The following is a 19,273-nucleotide window of genomic DNA, read 5'->3' on the forward strand; positions in this document are numbered from 1 at the left end:
TTTTAGCAGCATATTCAGTTCTTCTGTAGCTCACCTAAAGGAACAGGTCTTTGAGTGATTCCCCTCTCCCCCCCACTTGGAGAGCTGCATGAGTGGGGAAAGTGTATGTGCCTGTGTATATGTTGACACCAGTATAACAGTGGTCTGACGCCAGGGTGAATTATATTGCATTCTTCACTTGACTTTTAGCACCTGTAAGGTATAATTTACTATTACATGCAAGCAGAGGTCTGTCTTTAAATTCTTTGTGTTCATGTTATAGTACAAGCATATGTGTTCAAACAGAAAGTTCTACCCAGCTTACATAAGGCGTTCTATTGCCATTCAATTCTGTACTATTCAAGGCCACCTTTTGTGAAAAATTAAATCCTATCGACTGCATATTGCAACACAACAGAATCTGTTAAGTTTTCATAATGGTTGCCAGTGATTTCTTGTATGTTAAGAATTAGTCTTTGCTTTTGGATTTGGTACAGTAGTTCTTCAAATGCTTGCTCGTATCAGTTCCAGTGTAGGTGTGTGCTCACCCCAAGCATTGCCACTGGAAAGTTTTTCCCTCAGTGGTATCCATCGGGTTGGCTCTGGTGCCCTCTGGAGTCGTGCCCTCATAGTTCTGGTATATAGGGCCCCACTGCCCCCCTCAGTTCTTTCTCACCGCCCGTGACAGTTGCTGGAACTGCTGCTTGTCCTTACGTTTTCCCACATATACCTCTCTCTGAATTTTGTTGATTATCTGTAAATAGCTGTTTATCTAGACTTTAAGTTTCAGTTAGTAGCAGATTCTGCTTAGCAGGATTAGCCCTTCCCTGGCACCGGGGTATGCCTTGGTCCCCAGGATTCAAGCGGAGTGTGTTGTGCCATAAGCTAATACTGGTTAGTGACCTACATTGCAGCTGTCTCAAGTGTTTGAGGGAGGCCCATGTGCAGGAGAGTTGCAGGATTTGCAAGAGCCTCAGACTCCAAATGAAGGAGTCAGGGACACTAAACTCAAATTCCTCCTTATGGAAGCAGCACTTTGTCCCCCTTTGGAACCAAATCACGTTACCTGGCACTGAGTACTTCGGCTTCAGTAAGAAGCGTCCTGGCATCTCTAAGAGGGATGCAGTCGGGGTCCCCCACTGTTGGCAGCAGCTGGTCGGCTGCAGGGCCCCCAATGTCACAGAGATCACTGGATGTCACAGATTCCACAGATGTCACATAATCTTAGCCTTAGTGATACCCAATGACTGAGATGAGCGAGGGCATCCCACCAATAGTCTGGCTACTGGGGCAGTGGCAGATGCAGCTACAGTGACCATTCTGGAATTCCTGGGTTTTTCAGCCAGTCCAGGGTCTGCACTCAAGGAGGTCCTACTCGGTTGCATTGGAGTCAAGAGCTCTCGCACCACCTACCTTGGAGCAGGGACCAGTCCTCGATCCTGAGCCCGGTACTGAAGTGCAAGACCCGGCATCACAGGACCTAGCTGGTGCAGAGGATGAGGAACAAGGCTCCTTACTGGTAAAGGCATCCTCTTCCTCCTCTCCTGACAAGGCAGTGGTGGGAACAAGTATAGTACCTTCTCAGGATGACTACAAGGCACACCGGGAGCTCCTCAGGAGGGTAGCCCAGAACCTGGGTATCCACGCCCTGGTGGACATCTTAGCGGCTTCAGGGCCATTGTGGGTGGCTCTGCCTTTGAACGATGCCATATTGGACCCCATCAAGGCCTTTTGGCAGACCCCTGCGTCCCTCCAACCTACTGCAAAGAGGATGAAGAAAAAGTATTCTGTTCCTCCTAAGGGGTATGAATTTAGGTCCACTGATTTCTCTTCCTCCGCCACCCAGGCTGTTTGAGTGGCAAATGAGTGGGAGCAGCAAGCGCTGACTCCCTAGGCCCACGATGCCAAAAAAATAGACCTTTTTGACAGGAAGGTGTACTCAACTGGCAGCCTCCAGTTCAGAATAGCAAACCAGCAAATGCTCCTGAGCCGTTACGATTTCAACTCCTTTTGCAATGGCAAAATTCAAGGAGCTTTTGCCGCAGGAGTCCAGGGGTGAGTTCTCTGTCTTAGTTGAAGAGGGGAGATCAGTGGCAAGAGCATCCCTTCAGGCAGCTTTGGACGTGGCAGTTTCTGCAGCATGATCCATGGCTTCAGCTGTGGTCATGAGAAGAAGCTCATGGTTTCAGTCCTCAGGGTTACCCTATGACTTACAGCAGACTGTGCAGTACCTTCCATTTGAAGGCAAGTCGCTCTTTTCAGAGGAAACCGACTCAAAGCTGCATAATTTGAAAGACAAGAAGAACCACCTAAAATCCCTGGGGTTGCATACACCAGCTCCCTCCTGGAAGCACTATAAGCTCCAACTGACAACCCGCTTCTACTAGCCACAGTGGAGACAAGACTATAGCAGGAGAAGGAGTAGAGGCTATAAGAGGAGGCTTCTGTCCCAGTCCTCATCTGTCCTGGTGCCAGGCCTCCCCCCTGAGACAGGGTGTGGTCTAAGCAGGCCTTTTGATGGGATGCTCGAGGGTGACATACCAGGACAACGTGTGGATCCAGTTTCCCCTATATTTGTGGTCCAATTATCCCACTTCTGTTGAGCATGGGCCAGCATTGCCTCAGATCATTGGGTGCCATGTATGATAGAACTGGGATACACCCTTCAATTCAGTTGTTCTCCTCCTTCCCACTCTCCCTCCTTGTCCCTCTTCAGGGACCCTTCTCATGAGCAACTTCTGGTCCAAGAGGTGCACTTGCTCCTCAGGGTTGGAGCCGTGGAAGAGGTTACATCGGAGTTAAGGGGCTAGGAGTTCTACTTCCTAATTTCAGTATCCAACATGGATCTCAGACCGATCCTGGACCTGCAAAACCTCAACAGATTCATGAAGAAACATTCCACATGGTCTCCTGGGCCCCCATTATCCCTTCTCTGGATCCAGGGGATTGATATGCTGCCCCCAACTTGAAGGATGCGTATTTTCATACTGACAGGTTTCAGAGTAGCAGCCGTGTTAGTCTGTATTCGCAAAAAGAAAAGGAGTACTTGTGGCACCTTAGAGACTAGCAAATTTATTAGAGCATAAGCTTTCGTGAGCTACAGCTCACTTCATCGGATGCATCCAATGAAGTGAGCTGTAGCTCACGAAAGCTTATGCTCTAATAAATTTGTTAGTCTCTAAAGTGCCACAAGTACTCCTTTTCTTATTTTCATACTGCGATCTTTCGGGGACACAGATAGTTTCTATGATTCGTTGTGAACCACATGCACTACCAATTTACTGTGCTCCCATTTGGCCTGTCAGTGGCCACTCAGGAGTTCGTGAAGTACATGATGGTGGTTGCAGCCTTCTTGAGAAGACAAGGGGTTCAGGTCTGCACTTATGTCCACAACTGGCTGATCAAAGGTTGGTCCAAGGGATAGGTGGAGGCAAATGTGTAGTTAATACAGTCAACTTTCCAGGATCTGGTGCTGTCAAGGCTCCTTCCCCACTCTGAACTTTTTAGGGTACAGATGTGGGGACCTGCATGAAAGACCCCCCTAAGCTTATTCTTACCAGCTTAGGTTAAAAACTTCCCAAAGGTACAAATTTGCCTTGTCCTTGAACCGTATGCAGCCACCACCAAGCATTTTAAACAAAGAACAGGGAGAGACCAATTGGAGATGGATTCCCCCATAATATCCCCCCAAGCCCTACACCCCTTTTCCTGGGTTGCTGGACCACGTCAGCACTGGTTCACCACCCTCCTCGATCTCTGTGGACACGCAATCAGTCTGCCCCCATTTCCAGACCTGATCTCTAATCACATCAGCCACACTATCAGGCTCGTTCACCTGCGCATCTACAAATTTGATATATGCCATCATATGCCAGGACCTTGACCATCTACATCATCTGAGCCTTGAGTCTCCATCTCATGGCATGGAAGCTCATGGCTGAACCCCACGCGACTGGAATGCTTTGGTGCTATTAGGGAGCAGGAAACAGTCCACTGGAGTAACTTACCTGGCAAAGTGGAAGATTCTCGATCTGGTCAGCACAAAAGTGTATTTTGTCTACTCAGTCAACATTGCCTTTCATTCTGGATTACCTACTACACTTGAAACTGTCAGACTTAATAGTAAAAAGAAAAGGAGACTAAAAAATTAATTTGAGCATAAGCTTTCGTGAGCTACAGCTCACTTCATTGGATGCATTCAGTGTAAAATACAGTGGGGAGATTTATATACATAAAGAACATGAAACAATGGGTGTTACCATACACACTGTAACAAGAGAGTGATCACTTAAGGTGAGCTATGACCAGTAGGAGAGTGGCGGGGGGAGAGGAACCTTTTGTAGTGATGATCAAGGTGGGCCATTTCCAGCAGTTGACAAGAGCGTCTTAGGAACAGTAGGGGGTGGGGGGGGAATAAACGTGGGGAAATAGTTTTACTTTGTGTAATGACCCATCCACTCCCAGTCTCTATTCAAGTCTAAGTTATTTGTATCCAGTTTGCAAATTAATTCCAATTCAGCAGTTTCTCGTTGGAGTCTCAGAGTAGCAGCCGTGTTAGTCTGTATTCGCAAAAAGAAAAGGAGTACTTGTGGCACCTTGGAGACTAACAAATTTATTTGAGCATAAGCTTTTGTGAGCTACGAAATAAATTTGTTAGTCTCTAAGGTGCCACAAGTACTCCTTTTCTTTTCTCGTTGGAGTCTGTTTTTGCAGGTTTATTTTTTTTCTGTTGAAGATTTGCAACTTTTAGGTCTGTAAATTGAGTGACCAAAGAGATTGAAGTGTTCTCCAACTGGTTTTTGAATGTTATAATTCTTGACGTCTGATTTGTGTCCATTTATTCTTTTACGTAGAGACTGTCCAGTTTGACCAGTGTACATGGCAGAGGGGCATTGCTGGCATATGATGGCATATATCAAATTTGTAGATGCGCAGGTGAATGAGCCTCTGATAGTGTGGCTGATGTGATTAGGCCCTATGATGGTGTCCCCTGAATAGATATGTGGAGACAGTTGGCAACGGGCTTTGTTGCAAGGATAGGTTCCTGGGTTAGTGGTTCTGTTGTGTGGTGTGTGGTTGCTGGTGAGTATGTGTTTCATGTTGGGGGGCTGTCTGCAAGCTATCAAGCATTCTTACAACTACAATACCCACCTGCTGAAGTGAAGAAACTGATTGACAGAGCCAGAAGAGTACCCACAAGTTACTTACTACAGGACAGGCCCAACAAAGAAAATAACAGAACGCCACTAGCCATCATCATCAGCCCCCAACTAAAACCTCTCCAACGCATCATCAAGGATCTACAACCTATCCTGAAGAAGGACGACCCATCATTCTCACGGATCTTGGGAGACAGGCCATTCCTTGCTTACAGACAGCCCCCCAACCTGAAGCAAATACTACCCTTGCAACAAAGCCCGTTGCCAACTGTCTCCACATATCTATTCAGGGGACACCATCATAGGGCCTGATCACATCAGCCACACTATCAGAGGCTCGTTCACCTGCACATCTACCAATGTGATATATGCCATCGTATGCCAGCAATGCCCCTCTGCCATGTACACTGGTCAAACTGGACAGTCTCTATGTAAAAGAATAAATGGACACAAATCAGACGTCAAGAATTATAACATTCAAAAACCAGTTGGAGAACACTTCAATCTCTTTGGTCACTCAATTTACAGACCTAAAAGTTGCAATTCTTCAACAAAAAAACTTCAAAAGAGACTCCAAAGAGAGACTGCTGAATTGGAATTAATTTGCAAACTGGATACAATTAATTTAGGCTTGAATAGAGACTGGGAGTGGATGGGTCATTACACAAAGTAAAACTATTTCTCCATGTTTATTCCCCTGCCTCCACCCCCCACTGTTCCTCAGACGTTCTTGTCAACTGCTGGAAATGACCCACCTTGATTATCATTATAAAAGGTTCCCCCCCCTGCTCTCCTGCTAGTAATAGCTCACCTTAAGTGATTACTCTCTTGTTACAGTGTGTATGGTAACACCCATTGTTTCATGTTCTCTGTATATATAAATCTCCCCACTGTATTTTCCACTGAATGCATCTGATGAAGTGAGCTGTAGCTCACGAAAGCTTATGCTCTAATAAATTTGTTAGTCTCTAAGGTGCCACAAGTACTCCTTTTCTTTTTGCGAATACAGACTAACATGGCTGCTACTCTGAAACCAGACTTAACAGTACTATCTATTAGGTTTCACCTAGCTGCAGTCTTGGCCTTTCACCTGCGGGTGAATGGCTGGTTGATCTTCTTGAACCCAATCTGTGGTCATTTTCTTAAGGGTTGAAACAGCTATACCACCAGGTACACAATCCACTCCCTCCCTGGGACCTCAACTTGCTGCTGGCAAGGCTAACAGGTACCCCATTCGAACTGCTGGCAAGATGCTCTTTGCTCTACCTGTCCTGGAAGGTGGCCTTCCTGGTCCATTAGTTCTGCCAGAAAGCCATCTGAGCTCTTACTTCAGAACCACCATACACTGTAATCTTCAAGAACAAGATGCACACCCGACCTTCCTGCCAAAATTGATCTCACAATTCAGGTAGTAACCAGGATATCTTCCTAGAAGTCTTCTACTCGAAACCACATGCTAACAGGGAGGAACAGAGACTCCAAGCATGCACTAGCATTTTACACAGAAAGGACTAAACCCTTTCCGAAATCCACTCAGCTCTTCATAGCCATTGCAAACGGAATGAAAGACTGTCCATTCTTGGTCCGGAAAATCTCATTGTGGATCACTTCTGTATCCACACATACTACGACTTAGGGAAGGTCATGGCTCCTTCCCTGACAGACTATTTTACAAGAGCTCAAGCATCATCAGAGGCGTTTGTGGTGCAAGTTCCAATTCAGGACATCTGAAGGGCAGCAACGTGGTAGTCAGTCCACACTTTTGCCTCCCATTACACCAGGGTTTTTCAGCCTTTTTCTTTCTGAGGCCCACCCAACATGCTATAAAATCTCAACGGCCCACCTGTGCAATAATAACTGGTTTTCTGCATATAAAGACCAGGGCTGGCACTGGTGGCCCCAGTTCTTATATTATGAGAACAAGTAAATAACTTTTTTCCTTCTTCACTTTCACTGGAGGATAGCAAGCAGAGCAATTGTGTGAGGTCCCACATCACAGGGGCCCTGCAAAGCTACATTGCACAGACTTTGGCTTTAGCCCTGGGTTATGCGGCTCAGGGTCCCAGATTTCAGCTTCATGCAGTGGGGCTCCGGCTGTCTGCCTTGGGCCCAACTGAGTCTAACAGAAGAATGGCCATACTGGGTCAGAACAAAGGTCCATCCAGCCCAGTATCCTGTGTACCGACAGTGGCCAATACCAGGTGCCACAGAGGGAGTGAACCTAACAGGTAATAATCTAGAGATCTCTCTCTCGCCATCCATCTCCACCCTCTGACAAACAGAGGCTAGGGACACCATTCCTTACCCCTCCTGGCTAATGGCCATTAATGGACTCAACCTCCATGAATTTATCCAGTTCTCTTTTAAACCCTGTTATAGCCCTAGCCTTCTCAGGCAAGGAGTTCCACAGGTTGACTGTGAACTGAGTGAAGAAGAACTTCTTTTCATTTGTTTTAAACCTGCTACCCATTAATTTCATTTGGTGGCCCCAGTTCTTATATTATGAGAACAAGTAAATAACTTTTTTCCTTCTTCACTTTCTCCACACCACTCATGATTTTATATACCTCTATCATATCCACCCTTAGTCTTCTCTTTTCCAAGCTGAAAAGTCCTGACCTCTTTAATCTCTCCTCATATGGAACTCGTTCCAAACCGATAATCATTTTAGTTGCCCTTTTCTGAACCTTTTCTAATGCCAGTATATCTTTTTTGAGATGAGGGGACCACATCTGTACGCAGTATTCAAGGTGTGGGCTTACCATGGATTTATATAAGGGCAATGAGGTATTCTCTGTCCTAGTCTCTATCCCTTTTTCATGATCCCTAACATCCCGTTTGCTTTTTTGACTGCCGCTGCATACTGCATAGACGTCTTCAGAGAAGGATCCACAATGACTCCAAGATCTTTTTCTGATTAGTTGTAGCTAAGTTAGCCCCCATCATATTGGGGGCTATTTTTTATATATTTGTATAATTGGGGTTGTTTTTTCCAATGTGTATTACTTTACATTTATCCACATTAAATTTCATTTGCCATTTTGTTGCTCAGTCACTTAGTTTTGTGAGATCTTTTTGAAGTTCTTCAGTCTGCTTTGGTCTTAACTATCTTGAGCAGTTTAGTATCATCTGCAAACTTTGCCATCTCACTGTTTACCCCTTTCTCCGGATAATTTATGAATAGGTTGAATAGGATTGGTCCTAGGACTGACCCTTGGAGAAGATCACTAGTTACCCCTCTCCGTTCTGAAAAATTACCATTTATTCCTACCCTTTGTTTCTTGCCTTTTAACCAGTTCTCAATCCATGAAAGGATCTTCCCTCTTATCCCATGACTTAATTTACATAAGACCCTTTGGTGAGGGACCTTGTCAAACGCTTTCTGGAAATCTAAGTACATTATGTCCACTGGATGCCCCTTGTCCACGTTTGTTGACCCTCTCAAAGAACTGTAATAGATTACTAAGACATGATCTCCCCTTACAGAAACCATGTTGACTTTTGCGCAACAATTTGTTTTTCAATGTGTCTGACAATTTTATTCTTTACTATTGTTTCAACTAATTTGCCCGGTACTGACGTTAGACTTACCGGTCTGTAATTGCCAGGATCACCTCTAGAGCCCTTCTTAAATATTGGTGTTACATTAGCTATCTTCCAGTCACTGGGTACAGTAGCTGATTTAAAAGGACAGGTTACAAACCATAGTTAATAGTTCCTCAATTTCACATTTGAGTTCTTTCAGAACTCTTGGGTGAGTGCCATCTGGTCCCAATGATTTGTTACTGTTAAGTTTCTCAATTAAATTCCAAAGCCTCCTCCAGTGATACTTCAATCTGTGACAATTCCTCAGATTTGTCACCTACAAAAGACCGTTCAGGTTTGGGAATCTCCCTCACATCCTCAGCCATGAAGACTGAAGCAAAGAATTAATTTAATTTCTCTGCGATGACTTTATCGTCTTTAAGTGCTCCTTTTGTATCTCGATTCACCAGGGGCCCCACTGGTTGGTTGTTTAGCAGGCTTCCTGCTTCTGATGTACTTAAATGACATTTTCTTATTACCTTTTGAGTTTTTGGCTAGCTGTTCTTCAAACTCCTTTTTGGCTTTTGTTATTACATTTTTACATTTAATTTGGCAGTGTTTATGCTCCTTTCTATTTACCTCACTAGGATTTGACTTCCACTTTTTAAAAGATGCCTTTTTATCTCTCACTGCTTCTTTTACATGGTGGTTAAGCCACGGTGGCTCTTTTTTCAGTCTAATGCTGGCCCTGCTTGGCAGACCCCCTGAAACCTGCTTGCGGCCCCCTAGGGAGCCCTGGAACCCTGGTTGAAAACCGCTGCATTACACCATCATGCAACAAGCCAGAGACAAATGCGGGTTTTGGCCAAGTGGTGTTGCAGTCAGCATGCCAATGAACTCTGAACTTTCCACTGGCACAACTGCTTGGGAGTCACCTACTGTTGAAAGTGTAGGTGATCATTAGGAGAATCTTCTGTTGCTGACCTCAGTCAGCAAATCACCTCCATCACCAGATACTGGAGCAAAGACAGTACAGCTGAAATCCCAGGCAGATAAAGTGATTGAACACACTGATGCCTTTTTCCAAAAGTTTCAGAGTAGCAGCCGTGTTAGTCTGTATTCGCAAAAAGAAAAGGAGTACTTGTGGCACCTTAGAGACTAACAAATTTATTAGAGCATAAGCTTTCATGAGCTACAGCTCACTTCATCGGATGCATTTGGTGGAAAAAACAGAGGAGAGATTTATATACACACACACAGAGAACATGAAACAATGGGTTTATCATACACACTGTAAGGAGAGTGATCACTTAAGATAAGCCATCACCAGCAGCAGGGGGGGGAAAGGAGGAAAACCTTTCATGGTGACAAGCAAGGTAGGCTAATTCCAGCAGTTAACAAGAATATCAGAGGAACAGTGGGGGGTGGGGTGGGAGGGAGAAATACCATGGGGAAATAGTTTTACTTTGTGTAATGACTCATCCATTCCCAGTCTCTATTCAAGCCTAAGTTAATTGTATCCAGTTTGCAAATTAATTCCAATTCAGCAGTCTCTCGTTGGAGTCTGTTTTTGAAGCTTTTTTGTTGAAGTATAGCCACTCTTAGGTCTGTGATCGAGTGACCAGAGAGATTGAAGTGTTCTCCAACTGGTTTTTGAATGTTATAATTCTTGACGTCTGATTTGTGTCCATTCATTCTTTTACGTAGAGACTGTCCAGTTTGACCAATGTACATGGCAGAGGGGCATTGCTGGCACATGATGGCATATATCACATTGGTAGATGCGCAGGTGAACGAGCCTCTGATAGTGTGGCTGATGTGATTAGGCCCTATGATGGTATCCCCTGAATAGATATGTGGACAGAGTTGGCAACGGGCTTTGTTGCAAGGATAGGTTCCTGGGTTAGTGGTTCTGTTGTGTGGTGTGTGGTTGCTGGTGAGTATTTGCTTCAGATTGGGGGGCTGTCTGTAAGCAAGGACTGGTCTATCTCCCAAGATCTGAGAGAGCGATGGCTCGTCCTTCAGGATAGGTTGTAGATCCTTGATGATGCGTTGGAGAGGTTTTAGTTGGGGGCTGAAGGTGATGGCTAGTGGCGTTCTGTTGTTTTCTTTGTTGGGCCTGTCCTGTAGTAGGTGACTTCTGGGTACTCTTCTGGCTCTGTCAATCTGTTTCTTCACTTCAGCAGGTGGGTATTGTAGTTGTAGGAATGCATGATAGAGATCTTGTAGGTGTTTGTCTCTGTCTGAGGGTTTGGAGCAAATGCAGTTATATCGTAGCGCTTGGCTGTAGACAATGGATCGAGTGGTATGATCTGGATGAAAGCTAGAGGAATGTAGGTAGGAATAGCGGTCAGTAGGTTTCCGATATAGGGTGGTGTTTATGTGACCATCGCTTATTAGCACCGTAGTGTCCAGGAAGTGGATATCTTGTGTGGACTGGTCCAGGCTGAGGTTGATGGTGGGATGGAAATTGTTGAAATCATGGTGGAATTCCTCAAGAGCTTCTTTTCCATGGGTCCAGATGATGAAGATGTCATCAATGTAGCGCAAGTAGAGTAGGGGCATTAGGGGACGAGAGCTGAGGAAGCATTGTTCTAAGTCAGCCATAAAAATGTTGGCATACTGTGGGGCCATGCGGGTACCCATCGCAGTGCCGTTGATTTGAAGGTATACATTGTCACCAAATGTGAAATAGTTATGGGTCAGGACAAAGTCACAAAGTTCTGCCACCAGGTTAGCCGTGACAGTATCGGGGATACTGTTCCTGACGGCTTGTAGTCCATCTTTGTGTGGAATGTTGGTGTAGAGGGCTTCTACATCCATAGTGGCTAGGATGGTGTTTTTAGGAAGATCACCAATGGACTGTAGTTTCCTCAGGAAATCGGTGGTGTCTCGAAGATAGCTGGGAGTGCTGGTAACGAAGGGCCTGAGGAGGGAGTCTACATAGCCAGACAATCCTGCTGTCAGGGTGCCAATGCCTGAGATGATGGGGCGTCCAGGATTTCCAGGTTTATGGATCTTGGGTAGCAGATAGAATACCCCAGGTCGGGGCTCCAGGGGTGTGTCTGTGCGGATTTGTTCTTGTGCTTTTTCAGGGAGTTTCTTGAGCAAATGCTGTAGTTTCTTTTGGTAACTCTCAGTGGGATCAGAGGGTAATGGCTTGTAGAAAGTGGTGTTGGAGAGCTGCCTAGTAGCCTCTTGTTCATACTCCGACCTATTCATGATGACGACATCACCTCCTTTGTCAGCCTTTTTGATTATGATGTCAGAGTTGTTTCTGAGGCTGTGGATGGCACTGTGTTCTGCATGGCTGAGGTTATGGGGTAAGCGATGCTGCTTTTCCACAATTTCAGCTCGTGCACGTCGGCGGAAGCAGTCTATGTAGAAATCCAGGCTGCTGTTTCGACCTTCAGGGGGAGTCCACCCAGAATCCTTCTTTTTGTAGTGTTGGCAGGAAGGTCTCTGTGGGTTAATATGTTGGTCAGAGGTGTGTTGGAAATATTCCTTGAGTCTGAGACGTCGAAAATAGGATTCTAGGTCACCACAGAACTGTATCATGTTCGTGGGGGTGGAGGGGCAAAAGGAGAGGCCCCGAGATAGGACAGATTCTTCCGCTGGGCTAAGAGTATAGTTGGATAGATTAACAATATTGCTGGGTGGGTTACGGGAACCATTGTTGTGGCCCCTTGTGGCATATAGTAGTTTAGATAGCTTAGTGTCCTTTTTCTTTTGTAGAGAATCAAAGCGTGTTTTGTAAATGGCTTGTCTAGTTTTTGTAAAGTCCAGCCACGAGGAAGTTTGTGTGGAAGGTTGGTTCTTTATGAGAGTATCCAGTTTTGAGAGCTCATTCTTAATCTTTCCCTGTTTGCTGTAGAGGATGGTGATCAGGTGGTTCCGCAGTTTCCTTGAGAGTGTGTGGCACAAGCTGTCAGCATAGTCTGTGTGGTATGTAGATTGTAATGGATTTTTTACCTTCAGTCCTGGAGAACACTTCAATCTCTCTGGTCACTCGATCACAGACCTAGGAGTGGCTATACTTCAACAAAAAAGCTTCAAAAACAGACTCCAACGAGAGACTGCTGAATTGGAATTAATTTGCAAACTGGATACAATTAATTTAGGCTTGAATAGAGACTGGGAATGGATGAGTCATTACACAAAGTAAAACTATTTCCCCATGGTATTTCTCCCTCCCACCCCACCCCCCACTGTTCCTCTGATATTCTTGTTAACTGCTGGAATTAGCCTACCTTGCTTCAGAGTAGCAGCCGTGTTAGTCTGTATTCGCAAAAAGAAAAGGAGTACTTGTGGCACCTTAGAGACTAACAAATTTATTAGAGCATAAGCTTTCGTGAGCTACAGCTCACTTCATCGGATGCATTCCTACCTTGCTTGTCACCATGAAAGGTTTTCCTCCTTTTCCCCCCCCCTGCTGCTGGTGATGGCTTATCTTAAGTGATCACTCTCCTTACAGTGTGTATGATAAACCCATTGTTTCATGTTCTCTGTGTGTGTGTGTATATAAATCTCTCCTCTGTTTTTTCCACCAAATGCATCCGATGAAGTGAGCTGTAGCTCACGAAAGCTTATGCTCTAATAAATTTGTTAGTCTCTAAGGTGCCACAAGTACTCCTTTTCTTTTTCCAAAAGATAATTCAAAAGAGAAGGATGTTCATTTATTGACTGACCGTTGATTTCAGATTTCATTTTTTTTCCCTTTGGTAATTGCACATTAAGATAGGACTGGATAGAACAAGGGGTGGAACTGTATCAGCGTAGTTATGCTTGTGCTCCCCTGTCAGGGCATTGTTGTGAAGAAGCTTGCAAAACCAGATTTCTAACTTGAATGTGCTTACTGTGGATAAATGAAAACTTAGCGGGGTTTTTGTCTGTATTGACCAAACGTGCACTAATATTCTTTTAATTTTTTTGCTTCCCCCCGTCTTTCCAGATACATTAGATCCTCTTTTCATGGATCCGGATTTGTCATGTGGAACCCATACAGGAAGCTGTGGTCATGTAATGCATGCAGCCTGCTGGCAGAAGTAAGAGGATATCTTTGCAATACTCTTTCATATTTTACCTCAGATTGGTGTCTTAAGTATCTAAGAGTATACCAACATAACAATACAAAATATTGAAGTTCAAATAATAATTCAGCCAGTCCAAGTACTCAATCAGAAAAATCAAAGAAATCTGGTACAAGAGCCATCTCAAAAACCAACAGGAGAAAGTAATACCAAAAGGAGCCAAGTCTCCATTGGCCTAAAGAATAGTTTAAGTGGGGTAAAACTGGTCAAGAGCAAGAAGCCACCTCTCCTCATAGATGGGGACCTGCATCATGCCCTTAAGGTATGCAACAAGGGACACTGATAAACGACCAGGAGAGAGTTACACAGTGAATGATCTTTGACCATGTATGCATGTCACTAGACCAGGCCTGACTACACTTAAGGACCAAAGCAGGCCTACCCCAACCAATCATAGCTGCCAAGTGACTGCAATTGCCTCTGGACAGAAATACTTAAGGACTTGACTACGAAGGGCTTTTTGTCTACCAGTGCTTTTATATCACAATGATTGACATGTTAGTTAGAAAGAGAGACAAATAAATATTGACAAAAAGCCTTAGATTGGTTTAAGCTGTGAAAAGTAAAGTTAGACATTTCTTCTCAGTGAGATATCAGAAAGATATGAAGAGCTGGATCACCCTATTGTAAGTTACTTTGTGATATCACATGATACAGACACTATCTTGGAGGCTTTTTGATTTTTATATTTGTATGTGTCAGTTGGCTATAGTTTAGTTATACTTTCAGTGCTTTTTATCTATTTTTAATATGTTTTTATGGTAAATATCAGCATAAAACAAATAAGCACCTAAAAATCATACAGAAAAATGTTCCTTGAGTATTCTACATAAATGACTTCTACTCTTGGTAGATCCTATCCACATACACCTAAATAGAACAACATTGAAACCCAGTTTCCATGCCCTTATTAAGAAAAAGTTAACTTGCTCTGTGAGTAGATAGGATTAAAAGAAATGGACAGAAGACTCTCTCTTCTCTTGTACTAGATTTTGCAGAAGATTTGAATATAATCTTTTGTTTATTACATAACTGATATATTAACACTTTAGTTTTACTCAAAAGAATGCCTGCCACTTACATTTTAAAGGAACGAACACACGCGCACACACACCAGACAAAATACTGCAAAACACGCAGTCTAACAAACTGTTTGAAATGAATGGAATACCTATGTAATTTCCATTTTACATTTACAACTCTTCTGCTTGTTGTATAATTTGGAAAGATAAAACGTGTTTTGATTTTTGTAGAGTTTCATAAACATTTTGTATGTGTAAACCATTTTTTCAGATACCTTTGTCATATTTCCTTTGTTAGATTTGCTTGTCTTTTCCTTCATTGCTCTTAAAATATTATTTAATTAGATGATTTTAGTTTAAATTTAGACCTAAAGTTAGACAGACAAATACATATATAAGCTGCTTGTGTATCTGGTTTTCACATATGTGCTGATTTTAGATGCTCAACTTTCAGCAAACAGATTTGAAAATTGGCTTCCTTCTCTACTAATCGAGAGCATGGGTGAAATCTGCAGGCTTACTGCATGTATAGGGAAAATGAACAATGAAACCTGGAAAAGATCACTCTTATTACACCAACTCCTATTTTAATAGACTGTCTCAAAGTATTCCCATACATATTGAAAAGTAATCTGCTCCCACCTTTTATTGGGAAAACTATCTCAATTAAACTGATTTTTCTTTCCTTTGACCACATATTTAATGTGGGTTTCATTGTGGTTTTTTGTTTTTAAATTTACTTATACCACAGTTCTGTGTATCCAAAGTGAATTTTCTGTAAGGATGTCTTTGAAATGTAAATTATCCACTTCCATTTTACTTCAGCAAAAACAAGGATATGTTTTTATATACATAAAACATATGTATGTATATCTCTGGTGGTGAGACTGGATCCTCACAACAGATAAGTCACTTATGGACATTCATCCATGAAATGCTACTATTAGCTGTTGTTAAAATAGCATTAATAGGATATTTATGTATTTACCTTTGCTGTGGCTTAACTTTAAATTTATAATCTAGGAATATAATGTGTGTATGCTTGAAGTGCTTTAGGATGTAACATTAGTTTAAAATGTTGGGGGCGGGTAGGTAGCAAATTTCAGTATTGCTTAAGTGTAAATATATTAAATAAAATACACACTTATATGGAGGTTAAAAGTAGGGAAAGCTCTCTGCTGTTCTTGTCTGGAAAGTGCTCTGAAATTACCTGGTTCACATATCTGTTCAAAGATTTAATTTTGTTTTGGGGTCCAAGCATGTGCAACGTCTATGTATTAGTTGTGTAGCAGAAGAGGAGTCTGGTTGTTGGCATAGAAAAGTACACACCAGATATACCATTTTGCTCTTTGAATTCTTGTTTCTGTGTTGCACAGAGGCCATTTTCCTTGCTAGATGATTTTTCTTTTCAATGTTGCAGGTACTTTGAAGCCATGCAACTGAATTCTCGACAGCGTCTTCATGTTGAACAGATTTTTGACTTGGAGAATGGAGAATACCTTTGCCCACTCTGCAAGTCTCTGTGCAACACTGTGATTCCCATTATTCCTTTGCAGACTCAGAAGATAAACAGGTGAACTCCAGGAACAGTTTTATTTCATGATTCTAAGAATAAAAGCTGTCTAGTGCTTGTAGGGGAGCCAACCTCTGGTGGAAAATTTTGAATAATCTTTCCAGCTGCTATATAGGGCTGCTTAAATCCTTACTGATCACCGTCCCTGTTGTCTGTCCTGGCATCCAAAATCTATTCTTGGAAAAAATTTCTAATACCGTGGACCAGGTAGCTTTCTTAGGTTTCTTACCAATGAGAGAGTATTTCTAGTACTTAATACAAATTCTAAAGTTTAGTTAATGTTTGCTTAGGGTACCTAAATAGTTGTGTAAATGCTAAGTGTGAACTTGTTCTTTTTTACAGAGATGTATTATATGTTTTTCAAAGATTAGGCTTCAGGTCATCAGGTCACTATTTACCTATGTTTTAACATAAGCACTGCTTTTTATTTCTATTCTCAGTGAGGATGCAGAGGCAGTAGCTCAAGTTCTGTCCTTGGCTAGGTGGTTGGAGATTGTCATGGCCAGGATATTGGGGTACAGTGCGAAAAACACTAAAGGTTTGTTACCTTAGATTTTGTACTTTACACGAAGATAGTTTCCAGAAAAATACCCTTTGAATTTTTCATTATAGTAAGAAAATTTGAATCTTTATTTAGAACAGAAAGTATTCTGATTCTAGAACAATCAGCAGTGTTTTAGGTACGGACTTTGCTGATTGATTCTTCAGTCATGTAGTCTCATTATAAGGAAATACATAAAAAATTAAAGTATTTGTATACTTTTCCTTTGTGAATGGAGGTTTCAAACACATTGTTCGCTCTCTTCTTGTCTCTGAAGGCCTCTGTTTCAAAAAATGGTGATCCAGGGAAAAATTTTCAAAAGTGCTTAAGTGATATAGGAGCCTAAGGGTTTGTCTACACTTGAAATGCTACAGCTGCACTGCTGCAGATGCCCCGCTATAGCGCTTCAAAGTAGACATTACCTACACTGATAGGGGGAGTTCTCTTACGGGTGTAAGTAGTCCACCTCCCTGAGAGGTGGTAGGTAGTTAGATGGAATTCTGTGGTCAAACTAACGCTGTCTACATTGGGGATTAGGTCAGTTTACCTACCTCTTTCAGAGGTGTGGATTTTTTGTATCCCTGAGCAACACAGTCAAGCCATTTTAATTTTCTGGTATAGACCAGGAATCTTACAGGGGATTTAGGCTCCTAAGTCATTTCATACTTTTGAAAACTTTACCCTTAAGCTTTAAAAATAGCTCTAAATAAATGAGCAACTACATTAAACCTTTGAACAAGTTTATTAAAGTGGCTGATTTCTTTTTACGGGGAAAAATGTCATTATTCAGCCCAAAAAGAAACAGATCATTTTCAGTTAATTTTCTAGGCGGTCCTAATCTGAGCAACACTTCTGTCATAGTCTTGTTGTGCAACTGTCATGCATAAGTTGTCAGTAACATACAACAAACTGTTTTTAGATACATTCATTTCTTATGGATGTACTTTTTCAAAGTACCCTTAAATCAGTGACCTTTTTTGACACAGCCATGTGTCCGCATTAGTTAATTGAAGCGTAAGAAGAGAGCACCAATTGGGTGCTATTAGCTGTAGTCATGGATGCCTCCTAGCTATCTCAAAAACATTCAAGGAGATGATGGTCTAGGTCTTTAAAAGCAGCACTCCAATGAAGGGCATCTTTGGGTTACTCTTGCAGTGTGAGGTAAGTATTTTAAAACTGAAACTATCACTGTATGTAAACATACACAAATTGCATTACTCAGTGGCACAGCTATTTACTGTATTGATATTTGGAGTGGCATCTTCATGTGCACTTTCACTTTCTTATGACTGGAAGGACTGTGACTTTCTACAATAAGGTATTCAATGAATGTGACTCTGCTAAGAGGAACTGTAAGGTGAAACTTGACCTTGTTCCATTTGAGTAATCAGTCAGAATAAAAGAGGAGCTTTAGTATAACGTAGCACAGGTCTCCTTATACATAGAACTTCACACTTATTACTCTGCTGCTGTAAATAAGAACATTAACTCATTGGAACTAGAGATGGTCACTAGCCAAAGCGAAGGAAAAATGTATAATGCCTGTACAGTAACTCTGGAAACTCTGACTCTGGTGACAATAAGTGTTGGTGTCCAGGAGACACCAGGAATCTGCATTGCCCTAGAGCCTTTTGATGTATGTAAAAAGACCTGATACCCCTTAGATCGTACGCTGAGCCATGTGCCCATAATGGATATCACTAGCTTTATGGTGCCATATGTTTGAGAAGCAAAGTCATAGCCTTTTCTAAGCTTCTGACATTTCCAGATATTAATGCTTACGACATTTCCGGGAATTTAATAACTCCTTTCCCTGACCCCTTGGAAGACCATATAACATGCACTTGGCAGGACCAGCAGGAACACAGCCCAAAGACCCTCTTAGGCTTTTTTGGATTAAAATATTTTATTGAGAATTCTATAAAAATGAAGAAGGGAATTTTAAAATAAAAGGCCAAAAATAAAAAATCTATCTATGAATATTTCAGGAGAGCATCAATATGCTTAGTTATAGAATATTGACACATTCCAGGGACCCATACTTAGCAAGAAAATTCTCTTTGGCTGTTTCTCTCGCTGTCTGCTTACCAGCCAAGCACTGCTTTTGTGTCCCAAATTTCTGAGAATAAAAGAAAATGTTATTTAGGGAGGTGGATTAGAACACAGATTGGCTGGTGAGAAAGCAGTGGTCTGTTACAATTTCAAAAGCCATTTAAAAGAAAAGGGAAGTCTGTGTATGTTAACACAGTTGTGTTTAATGTGATCTAATTTTTTTTTTTTCTGGAAGGAGAGAAGCAAAATGCTCCATCTTTAATCAGCAAAGGAATGGGAGACTTTACTTCAGAATTCCATTCCATCCTTAGTTTTGGAGTTCAGCCTTCGTA

At 42.4% G+C, this 19,273-nt stretch overlaps 1 protein-coding gene across 6 annotated transcripts in view; it reads left to right on the plus strand.

Annotated features, from left to right (window-relative positions):
• Positions 1 to 19,273, plus strand: part of UBR1 (ubiquitin protein ligase E3 component n-recognin 1) — a 158,709-nt gene that overhangs the window by 94,425 nt on the left and 45,011 nt on the right. For all 6 annotated transcript variants that reach the window (XR_006282337.1, XR_006282338.1, XM_038407956.2 and 3 more), the window contains exons 31-34: positions 13,615 to 13,708; positions 16,196 to 16,348; positions 16,789 to 16,886; positions 19,177 to 19,270. Coding sequence is in view for 4 of the 6 variants with exons in the window: in XM_038407956.2 (XP_038263884.1) it covers positions 13,615 to 13,708; positions 16,196 to 16,348; positions 16,789 to 16,886; positions 19,177 to 19,270 (439 nt within the window). In the remaining 2 variants the exon portion in view is untranslated. The remainder of the gene's footprint in view (positions 1 to 13,614; positions 13,709 to 16,195; positions 16,349 to 16,788; positions 16,887 to 19,176; positions 19,271 to 19,273) is intronic.

The sequence above is a fragment of the Dermochelys coriacea genome, chromosome 6 (assembly GCF_009764565.3).
Source record: "Dermochelys coriacea isolate rDerCor1 chromosome 6, rDerCor1.pri.v4, whole genome shotgun sequence".
Lineage (NCBI taxonomy): Eukaryota > Metazoa > Chordata > Testudines > Dermochelyidae > Dermochelys > Dermochelys coriacea.